This window comes from Ctenopharyngodon idella, chromosome 16 (genome assembly GCF_019924925.1).
Source record: "Ctenopharyngodon idella isolate HZGC_01 chromosome 16, HZGC01, whole genome shotgun sequence".
Lineage (NCBI taxonomy): Eukaryota > Metazoa > Chordata > Actinopteri > Cypriniformes > Xenocyprididae > Ctenopharyngodon > Ctenopharyngodon idella.
Window position 1 is genome coordinate 4,254,610 of NC_067235.1, and position 19,067 is coordinate 4,273,676.

The following is a 19,067-nucleotide window of genomic DNA, read 5'->3' on the forward strand; positions in this document are numbered from 1 at the left end:
AGATCATATTATTCCTTAGTCACGGTCCATGAGAGAAAACTTCATTATGTTAAGAGATACAAATCACCAATCTAATTAGCTGAAAAGCCAATTCAATTTGTTTTAAGGGTCAACTGTAAATTCAAAAATGCTGTTATGTCATGCTGACTAAAGTAAAACAGAGGTTAAAAGCATATTATACGAATGGGGCACTTTGTAGTAAAATCTTCCACACATGTGGAAGAGGATGATGCCAGCATTTGTGCTGTGCTAGTTAAAATGGTACAGCTGTGATGAATACAGCTCAGCCAGGTGTAAAAGCACAGCAATAGCTAGAAAAAAAGTGTATGCTCTTTTCAGTGCTGATATGAGAACATGACAACTCTTTCTATGTTGTATCTCTTGCATGTAATCAAATATTGACCTCTTTAATGTCCAGTAGTTTTTAGCGGATACATTGTAAACAACATTTTTAAAACTAAATTATTAATATATCAATGTATAAATAGTTAAAGTATGGCTTTACAATGTAAAAAGGTGTAAAATGTATACATTTACTGTACAAACAAAGTACTGTAAAAGTTGGGTTAAATGTTTAAACTGACTAGCACCTTACATCTAACAGGCTAATGTCTCCCCCTAATGGTTTACAGCATCTATAAGGCAATAAAGCACCTCCAGTGTTCAAAGTCCTGAAAGAAAAAGTATCACAGTTAATACTGTATTGGTTGTTTATTTAGGGATATGCTGGAACATAACTTTAGTTCATATGCTTTGTTGTGTAACAAAATTGGATTTACTGTTAAAAAAAGCAGTGAGATTAAAAGTTAAAGTTAGCACATAGTACTAGACGGGTCATGGATACATAAAATAATAGCAATAGATGATTTAGATAACTACGATCACTGTGTACTTGATCACAATAAATTTCATGCATATGCTATAACAAAGTGAACGTGATTTCACCAAGTAGCTACAACATAATCCTGGATCAACATCTTTTGATCCTGGAACGACATTCCAATCAACCAATCAGATGTCAAGTTTAGGTTTACAACTAGAATTAGATGCAGTGTTATTCACCTATCATTTTCCTCTGATTTTAGGGATGTTAAGGTTAGGGGTAGGGATAGGACTAAATTTTCAGACGAGTGTTGTTCCAGGATCAACAAAATATGTTGGCAAAATCACAGTGACCACTATATCAATATATATCTAATAGCATGAAATTTTTGTTCTAGTGTAGTGCAAATTCCAAAGTCCAAATTTGCCATGAATGTATTTAAACAAACTTGAGGCTGTAACTGACCAAAATATGCTTCAATTAAGTTTCTCTTAAAGGGTTAGTTCACCCAAAAATGAAAATTCTGTCATTAATTACTCACCCTCATGTCGTTCTGATCAAATCTGAGAGCTCTCTGACTCCTCCATAGACAGCAATCGTCGAATAAAATAGTTTTTTTTGTTTTGTTTTTTTCGCACAAAAACGTATTCTCGTCACTTCATAACATTAAGGTTGAACCACTGTAGTCACAATTTTAACGATGTCTTTAGTACCTTTCTGGGCCTTGACAGTGTTAATTAAATTGCTGTCTATGGAGGAGTCAGAGAGCTCTTGGAACTCATCAAAAATCTCTCAATTTGTGTTCCGAAGATGAACAAAGGTTTTACGTTTGTGGAACGACATGAGGTTGAGTAATTAATGACAGAATTTTCATTTTTGGGTGAACTAACCCTTTAATATCATTTTTTAAATACTGTTTTGTTTTTGTTTGTTTTTTTGCATCAAAATATTGTTTTTATGAACAATGTAGCATTTCTTTCCCCCGATAATACAATTTATTAATTAAACTTGATTAAGTTTAATTTTATTTGTCGTCTTTTTTTGTTTTGAATAATCTGCAAGTCAGTCCTCTGTTCATCCAGGACTTGCTCTGTCCCCTCTCCATGGCCTCATAAATCCTGCTTTGTATTGGACCCCATGCTCATGGGTCAGCTGCCTATGGAAATCTACCCAGTCTTCTTGGCACTCACTGGAACCCCTGAACAAAAGCGGCACCCAGAATCACTCATGAAATGACACCTGGACTCTGAAACAAAGAGGTGGTCGGCCCAAAACATTTGACTAATTCATACAGTATGCCTTTATACACTGTTATACATTAGTAATGAGGTGCTGAGATTTTGTGGGAGATCAGACACAATAAATTCTTCGCAGACACAAGGGTGAATGAGAATGGAGGGATGAAAAATAAGGATGGCCCAGGTCTGTGTGAGAGAGTTTAGAGCCAGCTGACAATACTGCCTGTCGGTCCTGTTACTACATATTTAATTTGTTGATCATGTTTTTATGCCTTACAAATGCCTTTTTAACATTGTTTTTTCTGTGATGTATCAAACGTTGTTGCAAATTATGCTGATTTAGCTAAAATCACCAAGATACCCTAAAATTATGGCTAATATCATTATGGTTGTCGATATTTTTGTGAGTGGAAACAAATGATCATATGGCAATGTGTTTATGAAGTTATAACTTTCATGGAGTTATACTGTGGTTGTATAATTTCCTGTTAATATAAACTGTTGTAATGTTTTGCCACAGAATGCCCTGAAATATTAATCATTTTTATAAACATGATTTACTTTTAAAACTATTTTCACTCAGAAATTGCTTCACAAATAATTACAAAGAAACACATTAAATTAAACATGAAATGTTTAAGGGTTTTTTTTGTTTGTTTGTTTTTTTGTAAAAATCCAATATTTTATTTACAATTTTGAAAAATCTTTGTTTTACAGTATTTACCCTTTGCCCTAAAATGGAGACCTTTTGTGTGCATTGAATGTAGTCAGGGATGCTCATCTCTGCAAGCATGTCTTTACATACATTTTACAACCAAAACGGTGCATATTCAGCAATGGTAATCCTCTTTTTCACCACATTATTCAGCCATCAGACCATTCAATGGCTGCAGAGCTCATGCAGTGAAAGACCATCTAGGGTGGCATGGTGGGTGGAGCTTCTGAAAGTGGTCACATAGTGGGTTCACTAATGCACAGCCAATCCACGGATAGTCTTTATTTCCTCACCCTGGGCCATTCTCCACAGGTGACCAAAGGGGTGAAATCGTGGCCCTCTTCGCACTCAACCCACCCTCACACTCGAACACACATACCAAATTGCATAAATCACATGGTTCTTGGAACTGGAGTTTTTGGAATTAAATCTGAACGACAAAAAGGGAAGTGATGCTTTCAGGTTTCTGATTTGTTCCCAGGGTGACAAGGGTGGAGAGTGAGCTAATTTTAAATTAACCATTAATTAATCCATAAAAATTTAAGGCAATGATAAAAACTGACTTTGACTAAACAGGGATTAAATATTCTTGTAATTGGTGAAGGTTTTTATGCTGCCTAGCTATCAATAATTGAACCTGTGAAGTTCTACAGTTCATGCTGTTACAGTGCATGACTCTGCAGGGAATAATTATGTCTCTACATTTAATTGGCGCACTTGAAATTCACATAATAAAGGGTATCACAGGAGCATATATAAAACATTATGGCCTGGTTTCACAAACAGGTCTTAGATTAAGCCAGGATTAGGCCTTAGTTCAATTAGGATATTTAAGTAGCTTTTATAAATATGCCTTAGAAAAAACATTACTGGTGTGCTTCTTGAGACAAAACAATGGTACTGACATACTTTAAGATATGAAGATTGAAGAAGACACACAGTTCAGAGCTTCCGTGTTCTGCATCAGAAAGCCGAATCATTATTGGCCAACGCTGTTCACGAAAGCAGCGCAACGTATTCGTGTGATGCTGATGCAGGAGCCGGCCAATACTGAGTTGGCGTTGTGACGTAGAACCCAGAAGCACTGCACTGTGCCTACTACGTCAACTGCATAGGAGAATGACAGGGGAGAGATGAAATTGTCGAATAAAGTGTTTTTTTTTTTTTCTCGCATTTTTCTTCAATATCGTGCAGCTCTAGATTTTAGCATGGCTTATTTTGCAAACAACATTGACTCTTGTTGATCTCCTTAGTGGTTTCTTTATAGTGGACCAGGGGCGGTTTCTTCATTAGAGCGATAGGGCGACGCACCACCAAAGTAAGAAAGGGACAGATTTTTTCAATCACATTCAACCACAGTTACGCTAGCTGTCACTGCTCTAGACTGTTTGTTCTGCCTCGATATAGGCTATAGTCCAATCAGCGTCAAGTCACGTTCTTCGGAGTACCGCCTCTTTTTGGGCGATTTCACTCTCATAGCCGTTCACATATCACGTCTAAAACAGTGTGGAAAATGTGGCCGTGCCGCTTTCTCCTTCTTTCCAAAGCGCTTGCGCTCCCGTGGCGTCTGTCGCTGCTATGCAACCATGAACTGATCTCTCCACGACAAAGAGGAAGTTTCAGCAAAGGATAAATTGATTTCTAGCCCTTGCATCAGCTTTACTACTAAATATATTTATGGAGATATAAAAACACCCTGTACAGCTATGATCAGCTGTTCAGCTGAGATTTCGATGTTTTGTTACGGAAAGGCCGAAGCTAATCGGTTGGTTCTTGTCACATGACCTGCGGTGTGCTTGCGGCATTCTGAAAAGTTGAGAATTTTTCATCTTGATACGGAAAACGCACCACATGCACGTTGCGACCGTGTCGCTTCCATTATGAGCGCGCCTGAAATAACGAATTTGAGCGTGCAAAAGACGCGATATGTGAACGGCACCTTAGACTTCCATTCAAAGACCTTTTTTTCCGAACTGCAGGCACTGCAATGCAATCTCTATGGGTTCAGGGAGGGCTAGCACTAATGTGCTTTCATCATCATACATAACTTTAACTTGTGCAGCAATTGGTGGAAACAAACATACCTCTATTAATAATCTTTAAGCTGAAGTGACATCCAATAATTTCCTCAGTGCATAATTTTCACAGACATATTCTCCATCTGTAAATGTTAGAAAGGTCGAGAAAATATTTCCATTTTGCTGTCAAAAGTGGACAAGCTTTCTGCAAGCACAAACTTCCGTAAATGAGCGCCGCCGCGTACATAACAGATGTAGCCCAATAGAATTGGAGCGCAATAATTCTGACTAAAATATACAGTTTGCTAAAAATATCTGTTGCTGAATTTGTTTTTGTTGGCGAACTCAAATGTGCCATATGTAGAATTTCGAACCTACAACTAAGTGTATTTTTATGATAGCAGTAACTGTAAAGTGACTGGGTAATCAAAATAGCCTACTAATAAGTATGTGCTTTTGTTTTTTATTTATTTTCATTTTTGGTTTAGTTAACTAATGCTTTAAAAAAAAAAAAAAAAAAAAAACATTTTGTTTTTAGATTGTAGTGTTACAATGTTAGAATGAATGCCTAATGTAATTTGACACCTTTTTTGCACATAATATAGCATAGATTACATGGTTACATTCATGTTTGTTTTCATAGCCTTTGATATGAACATTGTTTGCAGGACAATATATTAAGCAGGATGTGAAATAACATTTTTTTAATTAAATACAGTTTTTTTTTTTTTTTTTTGTAGTTCAAATAGAAAAATGTACAAAATACTGATTTTGTAAATGAGATTATGCATTGCCATTCAGCCCAAAATCCGAAAACTTGGTCCATATATCAAACACGCTTGCATGTATTAGTATGAAACTCGGTACACATATAGAACTTATCGGGCCTAACAACTTTCGTGCTCTAAGTTATACGCCAGCTCAACAGGAAGTCAGCTATTATAGGTTGTTTGAAAAACGCATGCTCTGGAAATTGATATACTCCTCCTAGGCGATTAATCCGATCACCACCAAACTCGGTCAGCATGAAGTCAAGACACTGATTATGTAAAATTGCCAGCGGATTTTTGATATCTCGAACGGTTTGGCCGTGGCGAGGTGACGAATTTATGGCGAGAAAAGGGAATCAGGAAGTGTGTTATAACTTATGCATACATTGATTGATTTTTATGAAACTTCACCTGTGTGTTCGTTGTAGGAGTCCGGTCACATGGATGTGACTATTGTGAGTCAAAGTTATAGTGCCACCAACTGGCAGCAGGAAGTGTGTCACTTTCAAAATGCTTTGAGATCACTCTCTTATTTTTGCCCAATTTGCTTCAAACTTCATCACAATAATGTCAAAACATGTTAGATTTAGACCTGTGAATGTATTTGTGATATCTTAAATATTGTTGCCATGGCAACACGTCAAACTTTAATAATATTCTTGGGTGTTTCTGAGGCTCTTAACATGCTTTAAATTGCATGAAACTCGACACACATGTCAGGATTGTCATCCAGTAGACATGGGCAAAGCCTTAGAAATGGGTGGGGAGAAGGGCCTCTATAGCGCCACCTTTTGACAAAAGTGGGGGGTTAGTTTAACCAACAGTCACCAAACTCGGTACACATATTGTTCTAAGTAAGCCAGACAACTTTCTAATTTACAGTCATAGCTCTGACCAACCGGAAGTCAGCTATTTTGTTTTGAATGTGGATTTTTCACTCTCTCTCTCTCTCTCTCTCTCTCTCTCTGTTTACCCGTTTTAAAAGCCCATTGCCCGCCGTGCACAATTGCCCTGGTGCCACCGGGCTTGGGCCCGCCATCGCTGCTTGCAGCTATATTTTAACAATTAGCCTACATTCATTCCTGCATTTCTAATTCTTTTTTTTTTTTTGTACACCGCAGTGGGAGCTGGTATAATTCTATTGTCTTGTAAGCTGGGTTTGCTAATGCTAATGCTAGCAATGCATGCTTGTGCTTCTCTGTAGCTGAGTCTCATTTCGGAGGCTGCGTCCTCCAGAGGTTGCATTTGAAGGCTACATACGTCATCAAGGATGTCTTATTTAAGAAAGGTAACCACAATAAAATTGACTAATTATTTCTCACGAGGTGTAAAATATTGCAATTTATTTCTTACTATGCAATCTAAAGGTTACTTTTCTTAAATGAGACCGCCTCGATGCCTTCAAATGCGACCTCTGGAGGACGCAGCCTTCGAAATGAGACGCAGTGTGTGCGTAACACTGCCATCTAGCGGTCAGGTTTAAACCAAACACAAAGCAACTGACATAAATCTTGGATGTAAACAAATAAATCAATAAATATCAATAGTGCTTTTGAGAATCAATTCAGTATTGCCAAACATAATATTGTGATATTCACAAGTATCGATATTTTCACCCCTACAAATTACCAATACCTTTGACAACAATCAGAACTAAATAAAACAGGCTGTGTGACTGCTGTAGGTTGCTGTGCTGACCCCAGGTTTATACCGTATATCAAAATAATCAGTTAGCAAGTTACTGAATTAATGTTAACAAGATTAGGAAGCTGCTATTTTCACAGCGCAACAGTTCCTCTCCAGACCAACTGGAACATTACACTGCAAAACTGGACCTACTCTGATGGACGACAGCATAAACAAAGCAGGAAAGCATAAGTTAAACAATCATATCAGAAATCATCTATATATAGAAGCAGCATTCAAAATTAACATTTCACAAGCATCAAATAGCTACAAGGTAAAAAGTGGCTTTGATGAGTAAATAAGCTGGCCAGTACTTTGTTTAGGAACTGCACTGTAGTGCATGCTTCAGATCATAGTGCAAAACTGTGGTGTCTTTGACTGCCACTCATCTTCAAATAACTATTAACACCACATTTTTCCATCAGGCTTATTTAGGTGGCAACGTATGTGGAATATTCCTCACAGAAGCTGCCAAAAAATATATATATTGAAAAAAATATGATCTTTCATGATCCTCACGTTTTTGTGACAGGTGTAGTTTCACAGAGAGATGAAGACTAATCACATTTAAGAAGCTATGAGTGACACAATGAATTGTGCTACTTTCCAGACATATACTTTGTTTTATGACATTGTGGACTACAATAATTTATTGGTATGTATTAGCTACTCATATTGCTATTGTTGTCAAATAGTTCCATAATGTTTTAAGGCAAAAAGTTAAATTCCTTAAAAATCTAAAATAATCAAATTTTGGTTTCTGCTGTGTCATTTACTAAAATTAACCCAAGTAAGAATGAGATTTAATCATTTTCATTTATATGCACCATCAATATAACAGCACCCAGTAATAAACGGCAATACTTAACTACAAATAATAGTATTAAGCATGTTAATACTACTAAAACATGGAAAAAGTATTTTTGATATATAGAAATGCTTACCAATTCTACTTCTGTTTAAATCTAAAAACGCATAAATATGTTGGTGTACTGTCCAGTTGTGATACAAGAAAGTAACCTGGTGTAATGACTTCAGAAGATAAAGACACATTAAAATCACTGGTATTGTGTTGCTTAGTGTTGTGTTGCTAAAATCACTGCCATACAGTGTTGTTTAATTTCATATCGACATGAAAACATCTCTACTATAACGCCCAGTTTGTGGCAACACCGTAAGAGCAAGAATCGTTAGCCTTGTTGATTAAAAATTAGCAAGCCAATTAGCCTGTTAATGGCACCATTATAAAATTATAATATGTAGGCTAATAATTTAAGCATATATGGTAAAACTATTAACTGTTAATCATATATATTCATATATGTGTGTTTGTATACTTTCCTTACCTGAATAATCAGAAATAAACATGAGGTCAATTCTGAGGTAAATTCCAGTCATTCTCCTGAGCGCCAAAATAGACATCCGGTGATGAGAGCGAGACGCCCCCAGTATTTATTATAATATATTACTATTAATAATATATTACTAAGACATGTTAACATGGCAGCAACGACAAAAAAGAAAAAAGAAAAGAAAAATGAAATCAAAAGTTTAATAAACCAACAAGCATTACATAGTAAACAGCGACTCCGTGTGGTAACCAAGTTCCAAAACTGTTAATGTGGCTCATGACAGTGTGGATGCACTTCTATAACTGAAGTCTCAAGAGTTATGGATATATAGCTGTATTTACGCTTACATTTCACGACCACAAATCATTCCATCTTTTATAAACATTTATTTAGCACTTTTCTGGAAATTTCAAGAACTATATTAATTTACATTTAGTTATTATGCTGCATATGATTATGCTATTTAAGTGTATTATGTAATTTTAATAATAAGAATAAATATTTAATTATTTACAGGATTCTTACGCTCATGAAGAACCTGGAAATAAGGGAATTTTAAAGTAAATTGTGGTTTCTTGACCTACAACGTACAAAATCAGTGTAAGTCAATATTGATCTAATATGCTCAGTTCTTAAAAAAAAAAAGAAAAAAAATCTTCACAAAATAAAAATGATAGATAGATAGATAGATATCTGCGAGCTCGAATGCAACACACAGTTGAGCGGAAGTAGTCGGTTGGTCGCTATGACAACGGAGCTCCATTCTGTTAAAGTTAACAAGTTACAGAAGAAACAAATCTGACAAACAGGTAAATCGCAACTAACTTTTAGTCTGAACCTGTAGTGAAGTTCCTCATGTCTGTTTTAAATAATTTGTTGTTACACAATTGTTGTCAACGGCGAAATGTAACTAATAAAAAACTTTTTTCAAATGTTTAATAATCCGCAGCATGTCTTCAGCAGTGGCGAGTGGCTCGAGGACTCCTTTCCTCCCAGACATTTATAATCCCCAAAAACACAGGAAAACGCCAACATCTAACGTTAAGTAAGCGCTGATTATTAACTCAGAAACTTCACTCAAACGTTTTGTCTTCCATCAAGATGCAGACTGTTTTTAATTAAGTTTAGGTCCTTCCGGGAATGGATAAAGGATCCCATCTATCCTGCTGAAGAGAAAACACAAATCCCCACCGAGCACGAAATAGCACAGTAAGAAGTCATTTGTGTTTTAAGCCCATTTCTGCCACATAAAAAAAAAAAAAAAAACACTTTATCAAATCATAATTACGACATAATCGAAATGATGACACCGTATTTATGAGATATTATAATATACGTATATTGTATATTATAATATATGTATATTATGACATACTAAGTCTAAATTATTACTGAAAACTTCATAATTATGACATTAAAAAGTCTAAATGATGACACAAAAAGTCGAAACCTGACTTAAAGGGATAGTTCACCCAAAAATGAAAATTACCCCATGATTTACTCACCCTCAAGCCATAGGTGTATATTACATTCTTCTTTCAGACGAATTTAATCAGAGTTATATTAAATAATGTCCAGGCTAATCCATGCTTTATAATGGGAGTGGATGGTGCCCCAAATTCTAAAGACAGAAAAAAATGCACTCATCCATTATAAAAGAAGTCCACACGGCTCTGGGGGTTTAATAAAGGCCTTCTGAAGCAAAGTGATGCTTTTGTGTAAGAAAAATATCCATATTTAAAACTTTATAAACTGTAATCTCTAGCTTCCGCTAACTGTCATGTGCGTGTTCACGAGAGAGTGGCGTCCCAGCTTATGACGTAAGACGCATGCGCAGCGCGAGCTCCGGTGACGAAAACGGAAGTGCAGAGGAGAGAGCAAGACAAAATACCGGTCACAAATTAAAAGTACAAAACTAGGATTTGTTAAGAAAAATGTCGATTTCGATATGAGCCAAGAGAAGACTTTGTTTTTTGCCCAACCATATTTGTTTGAACTGGAGTATACCGACCAGGAACTCCAGGAGATGGATGAGGCTGCAGCAGCAAAACAAACTGAAAAACTGTTGGTCGAGGCATGTTTATATCGTCGGAGTAAATGCCAATCACTAGCGAAAACAACATTAGCCAAACCCCGTAAGTCACATCACCAAAAACAGCAGGCTAAGAGGGAGACAACACACCCAGATAGCGAGCAGTAAACAAACCACGCAACTGATAGAGAGAGTGGTAACTCACCCATCTGATGAGCCGAAACTGGTGGAAGACGCAACAGGGTAGAGAGCTCGCAGCAGCCCGATGGCAAAACTTGCAGACAGTAAAAAATGCAGTCAACAATCAAGTCCTAAGCACTAATAAACACTAATAAAATGTAGAGTATAGCTCAAATAATTCGCTTCTTCATGTGGATTTCCTTTGCTGTACACAACTTGGTTCTCGTGAGACTAGCATATATAATTTGGGGCACCATCCACTCCCATTATAAAGCATGGATTACCCTGGACATTATTTAATATAACTCTGATTATATTTGTCTGAAAGAAGAATGTAATATACACCTAGGATGGCTTGAGGGTGAGTAAATCATGGGGTAATTTTCATTTCTGGGTGAACTAACCCTTTAAAAAGTCATAATTAGGACATAAAAAGTCATATGACATACAGAAAGTCATAATTTCGAATTTTTAATATAATAATCATGGCTTTTTGTCATGATTTCGACTTTTTATGGCAGATTTGAAATTTTGATGTCATAATTAATAAGATTTACCAATGCATGTTTTTGTTTTTTCTGTTATGTGGCAGAAATGGGCTCCCATATTTATAGTGGTTCTGAACATATAATTGTTTTTGTTTTAAGTAATAATCAGCTGCATGTTTCAGTCACATATTCATTTATGATTTCACGTTTGCATTATCCCTTGAGATTCAGGAAGCCTTTGCGTCATAATGTCTGTGTGGGGATGCTGAGCGAGGGCTTTCACCGCTCATTTGCGGAGCTTTTTGCGCTGCTGCAGTGCTGGGAGGAAGCGGAGGAACATCCGCACAAACTACAGACACTACAGCAGCACCTCACCCGGGCTGAGACCGCAGAAAGAGCCGGTAATTTTGTATCAATGCACATTAAGGCGTTTGAATAAAATATTACATTCAATTTGGGATTTGTGGGCACAGAAATTCATATTTTGATTGGGTCAAGGGTGTAGTTATTACTGTGGTGTAAGATATAGTCTATGGGATTCTAAATATAATAATAAAAAATGGAAACATCAATCAGATGTACTTTATATATGCCTATTCTAAAAAAAAATCTGATGACAGCTGGGAGTTTACTTAATCTTCTTTTATTAATTTTAAAACAGTATTTACAACTAAACAGTATAACAGTTGTTGCTAAAATTATTGGATTTTCATCCTGTACATGCTTATCTAAATATATCACAGTTTATAAGTAAATATTGTCTCTCTTCCTCTTTAGACTGATATATTAAATCCTCTGCATCTCTGTCTTACCTGCTCCAGGACAGTATGGAGAGGCGTATGAGAACCACTTGTTTTTGGCCAGGTTTTTCGCTGAACCAGAGGACAGATGGTTGAAGCATCATTTCTTTCAGCTGGCCCTACATTCAGCTCGCAAATTCAAAATGGACTCTGGCAAAAGAGAGGCTGAGGCCAACTTGCACCTGGGCCAAGTTTATTTAGAGAAGGGTAACACACATTAAAGGGATAGTTCACCCAAAAATGCAAATTTGATGTTTATCTGCTTACCCCCAGGGCATCCAAGATGTAGGTGACTTTGTTTCTTCAGTAGAACACAAATGATGATTTTTAACTCCAACCGTTGCAGTCTGTCAGTCGTATAATGCATGGCAATGGGAACAAAATCTATGAGAGTGAAAAAATCATGCACAGAGAAATCCAAATTAAACCTGCGGCTCGTGATGACACATTGATGTCCTAAGACACGAAACGATCAGTTTGTGCGAGAAACCGAACAGTATTTATATCATTTTTTACCTCTAATACACCACTATGTCCAACTGCCTTGAGCACGCACACGGCATCCGGTGTGTGAGGTGTGTACGCCCTTCAATATATGGCAGTCAATGTATTATGAGCTTTTCCACATCTATCTATCTATCTATAATCCTTCAATCAAGTTTTTTTTTTTACTTTTTTTACTTTTTTCAATACTTTCAAATAATATTCAAATAATCAAAGTTGACAATGAGATATATGAATTTCAATTCAATTAGAATTTTGGGGGGAAATGTTCCCAATTGTTATGAACATAATATTACAAATCACACTGCAAACAAATCTTACTGATCCTATTGCTGCAGCCTGATCTGGGGAGAGAAAAATGAGCCTCTTTGTAAAATTCACCCAAGCAGAAGAAAAAAAGAGAGGAAATGCTGAGCATATAAAAATGACTGATGATTCATAAATGCTTTACTATATAAATGTAGCAATGCTGTGCATGTGTGTGGCAGGTCAGCTTGAGCTAGCACAAGAGCATTTTGAGGCGTTTTACCACCTGACCATGGGCCGGTCATGGCAGGACACCAGCGGCCGCATGCATCACTTACGCTCATGTGAGGAGCTCCAGAGGGTGTATACACTGCTGGCACAGAGACTGCTTCAGGACCAACACTATGCAGATGCCATTAAGATGCTCACCAAGGCCTATGAGATGGCTAAAGAGTGTATGCACACCCAGTTCACACCCCCTTCTGAATGTTCATATTAGCGATTCCTTGTCAAATTAGAATGACATCTTTTATTTTTTTCTTGACAATACAATCCATTCGTGATCAGATTTTCATGTTTAGCCAGTTGTGCAGTCCAGAATAACTTGGGGCAGCAGAACTAATTTCACTTCAACCAACAATACAGTCACTTCAGACCTCCAGCAATAAAACCACACATCCCTTAAAGCACAGTTTACCCTTTCACACCCTTTGTTTCAATTCCTGTTGTTGGTTATTGATCTGATTTCTAGCGGGAGACCGAGGATCAGAAGGAGAGGCAGCCTATCAACTGGGCCTGGCGTATCAGAGCACAGGAGACCAGAAGACCGCTAAAAAGGTCTGTATAGACTACAGCACTCACAAACTCTCTTTGTTCATTCTGCAGTTATTTGTTCTATGAGGTTTTTGTGGCTTGTGTCAGTTTTTCAGCATGCATTTGGAGATCTCCACAACACTTGAAAATACAGACAGCCTGGGTAGAGCATATGAAGCCATTGCCAAATCTCTGGAGAGGTAGATGCACACACTTTTTTACATGTAGTCATACACAATCGCACAATGCAAGTGTGTAATTTCTGCACCACTAATGACACCAAACTAAGTTAAAAAAAAGACTGTCTGTATCCTTGTGAAAAGGAAGTGCGCATAATTGTATTGAATGTGCAATTGTAGTGTACTTCAAGTCTTGAAAGTATATATTTTTATAAATTGTACTTACAGATAATATAATATAATATAATATTAATGAAATAAAAGGCCAATTAAGTGTGCTTAAAGAGAGTACACTTTTAAAAAGACTTTTGTTTTGTCTGGGAATACTTGAATGAATCAAATGTATACATTGAATGGAATGAAATTTGCTGTGGATAAAAGTCGAATGCATAAATGTAAATGGTGAAACTTCCTAAATGAGGAATGTGATAGAGCAGATAATTAGATATGTTGACTTTTGTGATTATATGAACCATGTGTCATGGGCCACATTTAAACTGCAGGTCTTAATGCCCAATTCTGATTTGTTGACTATATCTGATTTTTTTTTGATGGCCAGCTTCTTCTTTTAAAAGTGATCATATCTGCAAGCGATATCTGCATTTACACTATACACTTGGCGAAACAACCCAAAGTAGACATACTGACCTAGAAAAGCTTAGGCCGAAAAGGAAGTAAAAATGGCACAATTTGCAATGGGCGCAAATGAAATGATAATACAAGCTTTTGCTTTCCGCACCATCTTTAAAAGGTCAGCAAAACATTGGCTTAAGCCTTCATCCTCCATTGTGCCATTGAAAAGAGTCATGTGATCACAGTTGGTGTCTACCTGAGTTGAAATCATTCGCCAGCATCGATTTTTTAATGGCATACAACTCGCATTGATGGGAATATCCAATATGTCCACTTACATGGCAGATGCAAATACACGTATCCATTTCATACCAGATTCATTTCCACATATAAATGAGGCCTGAAACCGATCTGAGAATATCGGAATCCATCCTGCTTACACGTCATATCTGATCTGTGCCACATGGGAGGAAAAAAACCGGAACTGGGTCACTTGAACAATGTAATGTAAATGCGGCCATAGAAACAAGTGTCTTATATCCAGATTCACTGGTGCATGCCCTAGTCTACATATCTATCATATCCATTTATTTTCATCATATTAGATTTAAATAAATAAATATTACGAACTACTACTTTTTTTTTTTTTTCGGAACTAGACCAATATGGCTACCCCTGGTCTTAATAAAAGTCTTAAAATTAAAAGTATGTCTTAACATTTATTTTGGTACATACATTACTTGTCTAAACTTTGGACACACTTGACTGAATGTATGTTTCTCACGACATTAAAATCCTTTAGATCTAAAGGTTTAAATGTTTAAAGTAGACAAAGCAGACAGATTTAAATTGTGACTATGTACAAATTTCTTTACCAAACTTGGTCTGGATATTGAAGGAAAAGCATCATCGAGTGCTCAGCATATTTGTGAACAATGTGTTCAGAGTGAACAGACCTGGAATCTAGACAAAGCAAAAGCAAAAAAAAAAATACAAACCAATACAACGTTTTCATTTGTATTTTTGGTCACCACATAATACTTTTATATGAAGACTTATTATCTTTTAAATGTGGCTTTAAAAAAAAAAAAAAATTGACTATTATTTTAAAATTTAGAATGAGAAAGTGTCTATGCTTTTGACTGCTAGTACTGTATATGTAAGGCATGGACTTTAGCCAGAAGGTGGCAGTATAACAGTGATAAACAGGGATAAACCTGTATGTTACTGCATGGTGAATGTAAATAAGTTGGTTTTAATAGATTGACTTGTTAGTCATTGTCATTTAGTCAGTTAAAACGGGGTGTAATGGTACTTGGACCCTGATAATTGCTGCTTGCATTGCATTAATAATCTTGCTTGCTGAACGTGTAATCAGCACCCATTTCTTTCTATGACTTACAGGATTAGTCCACTTTTAAATTAAAATTTCCTGATAATTTACTCACCCCCATGTCATCTAAGATGTCCATGTCCTTCTTTCTTCAGTCGAAAAGAAATGAAGGTTTTTGAGGAAAACATTCCAGGATTATTCTCCTTATAGTGGACTTCAATGGCCTCCAAACGGTTGAAGGTCAAAATTACAGTTTCAGTGCAGCTTCAAAGAGCTTTAAACGATACCAGACGAGGAATAAGGGTCTTATCTAGAGAAACGATTTTCTAAAAAATTTTTAAATGTATGCGCTTTATATAAACAAATTCTACTTGCGGAAAAAAACAGAACTGGCTCGTTCTGTAAGTAGAATAGGGAAGGTGTAGGACATTCAGCGTAAGCTTTTTGAAGAATACGGAAGTACGGTTTTGGCGGAACAATTTGAAGGCGATCATTTGTTTATATAAAGCGCATACATTTAAAAAAAAAAATTTGAAAACGACCGATCGTTTCGCTAGATAAGACCCTTATTCCTCGTCTGGTATCGTTTAAAGCCCTTTGAAGCTGCACTGAAACTGTAATTTTTACCTTCAACCATTTGGAGGCCACTGAAGTCCACTATAAGGAGAAAAATCCTGGAATGTTTTCCTCAAAAACCTTCATTTCTTTTTGACTGAAGAAAGAAATACATAAATATCTTGGATGACATGGGGGTGAGTAAATTATCATGAAATTTTAATTGGAAAGTGAACTAATCCTTTAAGTGTGTTTGTATGTTCCAGTGAAGGCAAACTAACAGAAGCAACAGAATATTTGGAAAAGTTTGCTGAGATTTCTCTAAACAGCAAACAGGACAGAAACCTCGAGAAAGCCTACATGTGCCTCGGAACCATCCTCAACTCTGGAGTAAGAGAAAACTTAAACTAAGAATTATTTTGTAGTAAAATTGCTTAAATCTACATGTAAGTTAAGAAGTCATAAACTCTGTTCTAAAACTTAGTGAGCTGTCTATCTAGACAGCATTTTAAGGCATCATAAGTTTGCTCCTGATGCAAAGCCTGTGTGAAAAGGTAGGAATAATCATGCTGCTTTCTAAACTTTTAAAAGCCTTTGGACAGCAAGTGAGCTCACTAAGTTTTGGAATGGAGACATTAGTATACATGAGCATGTGTTGTATGAGATGTACAAGATCTTTGTGCACATTAAGAGTGTTTGTAGTGTGTCAAGTTCCTAAGATACAAGCATTCTTATAACAAGTGTGTCTGTGTGCTGTGCTTATTTGTGTACACAGAAGCAATATGATGGAGCTTGTGTACATTTTGAATATGCATATGAGACTGCATGTAATCTGGCATCAGTGCCCAGGCTGCAGAAGGCTCAGGTGTGTGCGGGCAGTGCCCATGCACTCAGCATGATGCAGGCGTATCACGCACTCATAGTGACGCTTGGACGCCAGAACATGCAGAAGATCATCAGCTGGAAGGAGAGAAAAGAGGATAACTTCAGTGCTACATCATGTGAGTGGACGTCAACTGAACAGTTCAGCTGAATTCTCTGCCGTATTGGAGATTTCTGAATTTGCTTGTGTGTCAGATAATGCACAAACTCACACTCTCCTTTTCTTAACAGAGAGCTATAAATGAAGACAGTGAACAGTGGACAGTTGAGACGGAGGGGAAATGTTTATTTGAAGGCTGAATAAAGTATTGTTATCTGTTTTAAATCTGTCTTTTAAAGAGATCGTTAATGAAAAAGAAGTAAACTTTAACATATTTTTAAAAAGAGTAATTATTACTGGAATAATATACTTAAGAATTACTTAAGTGCAAACTATGTGTGATGTGTTCAGACACTTAATTGCATGTTATTTACAGTTAACTGAAAATGTATTATAGTTTAAATTCATATTAAACGCAATTAGTTAAATTTAAGTGTGTTTTATGACCCACTTATCTAGGACTCTTATTAGATCTTTACATGGAATTTCATAATTACCTCTATTGTCTTTGAAATATGGTTAAAGTGTACAGCTGAATGTACTGACAGGCATTTATGATAAACTAAAATATACTTTGTCATTTCTATTGAAACTTGTATGTAATATATTCAAATATATTTATAATAATACATTTGTAAAGATGAAGTCACAATTTAGTACATTTAAAATTGTTTACATTACATTTAAAGTTAATATATTATGTAAACAATTTTAATATTTATTATTATAATTTATTATTATAATTATTAAAGTTATAATCAAGTACTTTACAAGTGCTTTAGTATGGTAGTTAACACATTGAAATAAGTGTCATTTTTAAAGCATGACAAAATATTATTAAAACATAATGATTTAAAATGTACTATAAAGTAAAACCTCAAAATTTTAATTTTTACACTTTTGAAAGTACTTAAGTGTGTTAAGAAACAGTCATTAAAGTGTAGCCTACTCTTTTTAAATTCACTTAAGCGGCCTTTTATTTAATTTAATTTATATTATATTATCTGCAAGTATAATTTCTTTTTTAAAAATACCTTTAACATTTTAAGTAGACTACAAATGCACATTCAAGCACACTTTTTTTTTGTAAGTGATTCATCAAAAAAATGATCATTCTGTCATCATTAGGCCCTTCCCTCATGTCATTTAAAGCCTTTGCACAAATGTTTTCATGCAGAAATTATGATTTATCGGGTATTTAAAATATTACACATTTACAGAAAAATTTTGAGCCAGCTGAAACCACACCACACACTCCTAGTGACCTTTTTTGCCAGCCGAAATGTTTAATGTCATATTACTCTTTGCACCGCTGTTAAGCTCTTGATCTTTAAATAAAATCCTGCCAATTCATTCTGATAACACTTTACCATTTTAATCAGCAATGTTATAAAACATTATAACATTGTACAATGTGTAACACCCAGATAAAAATATCATTAAATTTGGTTATATAATATTTGAAAGAAGTACTGATGTGAGAAGCGTTGTATAATCATTGTTGATGGCTTAACCTTCTGGTGCTGCTTGGGCGGTGGTCAAAAATGATTTATTTTAGTATTTTACTATTTTTACTATTACTATATTTACTCTTTTAGTTTGATAATATTTTTTATTTAATATTTTGTATTTTTAGGGCATTTTATGGAACTAAATTATATTTATGGAATAATTATGATCCATTTATTACCTGTTAATCACTTTTTGATCATAGACCTGAAAATTAAATTTCCAACTTAAACTGTCCTAAATCTTGACTGCTTTGGAGAACAGACTTTTT

At 35.7% G+C, this 19,067-nt stretch overlaps 1 protein-coding gene and 1 long non-coding RNA gene across 4 annotated transcripts in view; one reads left to right on the plus strand and one right to left on the minus strand.

The window, feature by feature from the left end:
• LOC127497758 (uncharacterized) overlaps positions 1-9,029 on the minus strand; it is a 60,078-nt gene extending 51,049 nt beyond the window's left edge. The window contains exon 1 of the long non-coding RNA XR_007925649.1: positions 8,597-9,029. This is a non-coding gene — a long non-coding RNA (uncharacterized LOC127497758). The remainder of the gene's footprint in view (positions 1-8,596) is intronic.
• Positions 9,030-9,324: 295 nt separating this feature from the next.
• Positions 9,325-17,715, plus strand: ttc29 (tetratricopeptide repeat domain 29). 3 transcript variants are annotated; one of them, XM_051866480.1, is made up of 11 exons: positions 9,325-9,411; positions 9,552-9,647; positions 9,731-9,811; positions 11,528-11,703; positions 12,124-12,309; positions 13,095-13,307; positions 13,604-13,689; positions 13,774-13,865; positions 16,572-16,695; positions 17,081-17,306; positions 17,419-17,715. In XM_051866480.1, coding segments are annotated over exons 2-11 (1,281 nt in total). In that variant the 5' UTR covers positions 9,325-9,411; position 9,552; the 3' UTR covers positions 17,421-17,715. The 3 variants fall into 3 exon arrangements, with proteins under 3 accessions (XP_051722440.1, XP_051722441.1, XP_051722442.1); XM_051866481.1 differs by having other exon boundaries at positions 9,379-9,411; positions 9,726-9,811; XM_051866482.1 differs by lacking the exons at positions 9,325-9,411; positions 9,552-9,647; positions 9,731-9,811 and having other exon boundaries at positions 11,577-11,703; positions 12,080-12,309.
• The last annotated feature ends 1,352 nt before the right edge of the window (positions 17,716-19,067 follow it).

Excerpts from the sequence above, each read along its gene's own strand:
- ttc29 (XM_051866480.1), top strand. The coding sequence starts at position 9,553 with ATGTCTTCAGCAGTGGCGAGTGGCTCGAGGACTCCTTTCCTCCCAGAC. Across the intron at positions 9,812-11,527 it reads ACCGAGCACGAAATAGCACA|ATTCAGGAAGCCTTTGCGTC; the intron begins GTAAGAAGTCAT and ends TTATCCCTTGAG. Across the intron at positions 16,696-17,080 it reads GAACCATCCTCAACTCTGGA|AAGCAATATGATGGAGCTTG; the intron begins GTAAGAGAAAAC and ends TTGTGTACACAG.